Source organism: Salvelinus fontinalis, unplaced genomic scaffold, assembly GCF_029448725.1.
Source record: "Salvelinus fontinalis isolate EN_2023a unplaced genomic scaffold, ASM2944872v1 scaffold_0136, whole genome shotgun sequence".
Classification (NCBI taxonomy): domain Eukaryota; kingdom Metazoa; phylum Chordata; class Actinopteri; order Salmoniformes; family Salmonidae; genus Salvelinus; species Salvelinus fontinalis.
The window spans coordinates 98948-102500 of NW_026600345.1; the positions used below are offsets into that span (position 1 = coordinate 98948).

Consider the following 3553-nt stretch of genomic DNA (forward strand, 5'->3'; position numbering starts at 1 on the left):
TAACAGACATTATGGATGGTAACAGACATTATGTATGGCACTAGACAGTAACAGACATTCTGGATGGTAACAGACATTATGGATGGTAACAGACATTATGGATGGTAACAGACAGTAACAGACATTATGGATGGTAACAGACATTATGGATGGCACTAGACAGTAACAGACATTCTGGCAGAGTAACAACAGACAGAGTCGTCAGGTCAGTTATTATGGAGTCTGTTTATTGTTGTGTCTGAAACGAGACCAGTAATATAAAAGGCATTGTGAGCCCAGCTAGTTGAGGATCCTTCCACAGGCACAGCGACTGTGTGTGTCAGTACAGTCACTCTGGTCCGGTCTCAGTCTCTAGATCCTCTGATACAGGCAACCCGTTGAGCTCAGCAATCAACCAACCGTCTTCGTTTAGAGTGTCCACTGGGAGGTCCTTGTTGGGGTTGACCAATGGTGTCTCGTCGGAATCGGAATTGTCTGCAGAGTGTGTTGTTATGGAGATGGAGTTGGCTCCTCCCTCTGGACTCATTTCCCAGTCCTGATCTGCAGGCTGAGGTAGACTGGCTAGGAGCTCCTACACAGTCAGAAACACACTATGCTGTTTCGGAATGATTGTGTGTGTTGTGTTTGTGCGTGTACAAGTGTGTGTAAGTGAGAGTGCGTGTGTGTGTACCTGTTGTCTGTCCAGGTTGTTGGTCCGTACAGCGGTCAGAAGACTCTTGGTGAAGGTCTCCAACTCATAATATCTCTGATTCTGATTCTCTAGTTGGCTCTCCAGATACTGCACCTCCTCAAGCTGAAACACACACACACACACACACACACACACACACACACACACACACACACACACACACACACACACACACACACACACACACACACACACACACACACACACACACACACACACACACACACACACACACAGCATAAAGGCCTGTAGACATCAGGGGGTGTGAGGGGTGTGAGGGGTGTGTGTATTCCATTACCTTAAACTCCAGGAGATTATGCATGTTATCCATATCAGATCCGACCGTCTCAACACCATCATCATCATCATCAATCACCTCTATCTTCTGTCAGGAACCACACCCCTCTATAATCAGTGGCTAAATCTGTCAGGAACCACAACCCTCTATAATCAGTGGCTAAATCTGTCAGGAACCACACCCCTCTATAATCAGTGGCTAAATCTGTCAGGAACCACACCCCTCTATAATCAGTGGCTAAATCTGTCAGGAAATACAACCCTCTATAATCAGTGGCTAAATCTGTCAGGAACCACAACCCTCTATAATCAGTGGCTAAATCTGTCAGGAAATACAACCCTATTGGACTAGTGTATCTCTAGCTAAGTAACAGTATATTGTACTAGTGTAATAACAGTATATAGTACTAGTGTAATAACAGTGTATTGTACTAGTGTAATAACAGTATATTGTACTAGTGTAATAACAGTATATTGTACTAGTGTAATAACAGTATATAGTACTAGTGTAATAACAGTATATTGTACTAGTGTAATAACAGTATATAGTACTAGTGTAATAACAGTATATAGTACTAGTGTAATAACAGTATATTGTACTAGTGTAATAACAGTGTATTGTACTAGTGTAATAACAGTATATAGTACTAGTGTAATAACAGTATATTGTACTAGTGTAATAACAGTATATAGTACTAGTATATCTCTAGTGTAGTAACAGAGTAATAACAGTATATAGTACTAGTGTAATAACAGTATATTGTACTAGTGTAATAACAGTATATTGTACTAGTGTAATAACAGTATATTGTACTAGTGTAATAACAGTATATAATACTAGTGTAATAACAGTATATAATACTAGTGTAATAACAGTATATTGTACTAGTGTAATAACAGTATATAGTACTAGTGTAATAACAGTGTATTGTACTAGTGTAATAACAGTATATAATACTAGTGTAATAACAGTATATAGTACTAGTATATCTCTAGTGTAGTAACAGAGTAATAACAGTATATAGTACTAGTGTAATAACAGTATATTGTACTAGTGTAATAACAGTATATTGTACTAGTGTAACAGTATATTGTACTAGTGTAATAACAGTGTATTGTACTAGTGTAATAACAGTGCATTGTACTAGTGTAATAACAGTGTATTGTACTAGTGTAATAACAGTATATAGTACTAGTATATCTCTAGTGTAGTAACAGAGTAATAACAGTATATAGTACTAGTGTAATAACAGTATATTGTACTAGTGTAACAGTATATTGTACTAGTGTAGTAACAGTATATTGTACTAGTGTAGTAACAGTATATAGTACTAGTGTAATAACAGTATATTGTACTAGTGTAATAACAGTATATAGTACTAGTGTAATAACAGTATATTGTACTAGTGTAATAACAGTATATTGTACTAGTGTAATAACAGTATATAGTACTAGTGTATCTCTAGTGTAGTAACAGAGTAATAACAGTATATAGTACTAGTGTAATAACAGTATATAGTACTAGTGTAATAACAGTATATTGTACTAGTGTAATAACAGTATATTGTACTAGTGTAATAACAGTATATAGTACTAGTGTAATAACAGTATATAGTACTAGTGTAGTAACAGTATATTGTACTAGTGTAATAACAGTATATTGTACTAGTGTAATAACAGTATATTGTACTAGTGTAACAGTATATTGTACTAGTGTAATAACAGTATATTGTACTAGTGTAATAACAGTATATAGTACTAGTGTAATAACAGTATATTGTACTAGTGTAATAACAGTATATAGTACTAGTGTAATAACAGTATATAGTACTAGTGTAATAACAGTATATAGTACTAGAGTAATAACAGTATATTGTACTAGTGTAATAACAGTATATAGTACTAGCGTAAAAACAGTATATTGTACTAGTGTAATAACAGTATATAGTACTAGTAACAGCAGTATATAGTACTAGCGTAATAACAGTATATAGTACTAGTGTAATAACAGTATATTGTACTAGTGTAACAGTGTATTGTACTAGTGTATCTCTAGTGTAGTAACAGAGTAATAACAGTATATTGTACTAGTGTAATAACAGTATATTGTACTAGTGTAATAACAGTATATTGTACTAGTGTAATAACAGTATATTGTACTAGTGTAATAACAGTATATTGTACTAGTGTAATAACAGTATATTGTACTAGTGTAATAACAGTATATTGTACTAGTGTAACAGTATATTGTACTAGTGTAATAACAGTATATTGTACTAGTGTAATAACAGTATATTGTACTAGTGTAATAACAGTATATTGTACTAGTGTTATAACAGTATATTGTACTAGTGTAATAACAGTATATAGTACTAGTGTAATAACAGTATATTGTACTAGTGTAACAGTATATTGTACTAGTGTAACAGTATATTGTACTAGTGTAATAACAGTATATTGTACTAGTGTAATAACAGTATATAGTACTAGTGTAATAACAGTATATAGTACTAGTGTAATAACAGTATATTGTACTAGTGTAATAACAGTATATTGTACTAGTGT

General features: G+C 33.8%; 1 protein-coding gene across 6 annotated transcripts in view; it reads right to left on the reverse strand.

The window, feature by feature from the left end:
• Positions 1 to 206: 206 nt before the first annotated feature.
• Positions 207 to 3553, reverse strand: part of LOC129843434 (highly divergent homeobox-like) — a 40791-nt gene continuing 37444 nt past the window's right edge. For 2 of the 6 annotated variants that reach the window (XM_055912152.1, XM_055912153.1), the window contains 3 exons: positions 990 to 1076; positions 671 to 793; positions 207 to 571 (listed from right to left, as the gene is read on the reverse strand). In XM_055912152.1, coding sequence (XP_055768127.1) covers positions 329 to 571; positions 671 to 793; positions 990 to 1076 — 453 coding nt within the window. In that variant the 3' untranslated portion in view covers positions 207 to 328. Of the gene's footprint in view, positions 596 to 670; positions 794 to 989; positions 1077 to 3553 lie in introns of all 6 variants that reach the window. The other 4 variants (XM_055912148.1, XM_055912150.1, XM_055912151.1 and 1 more) reach the window with 4 other exon arrangements.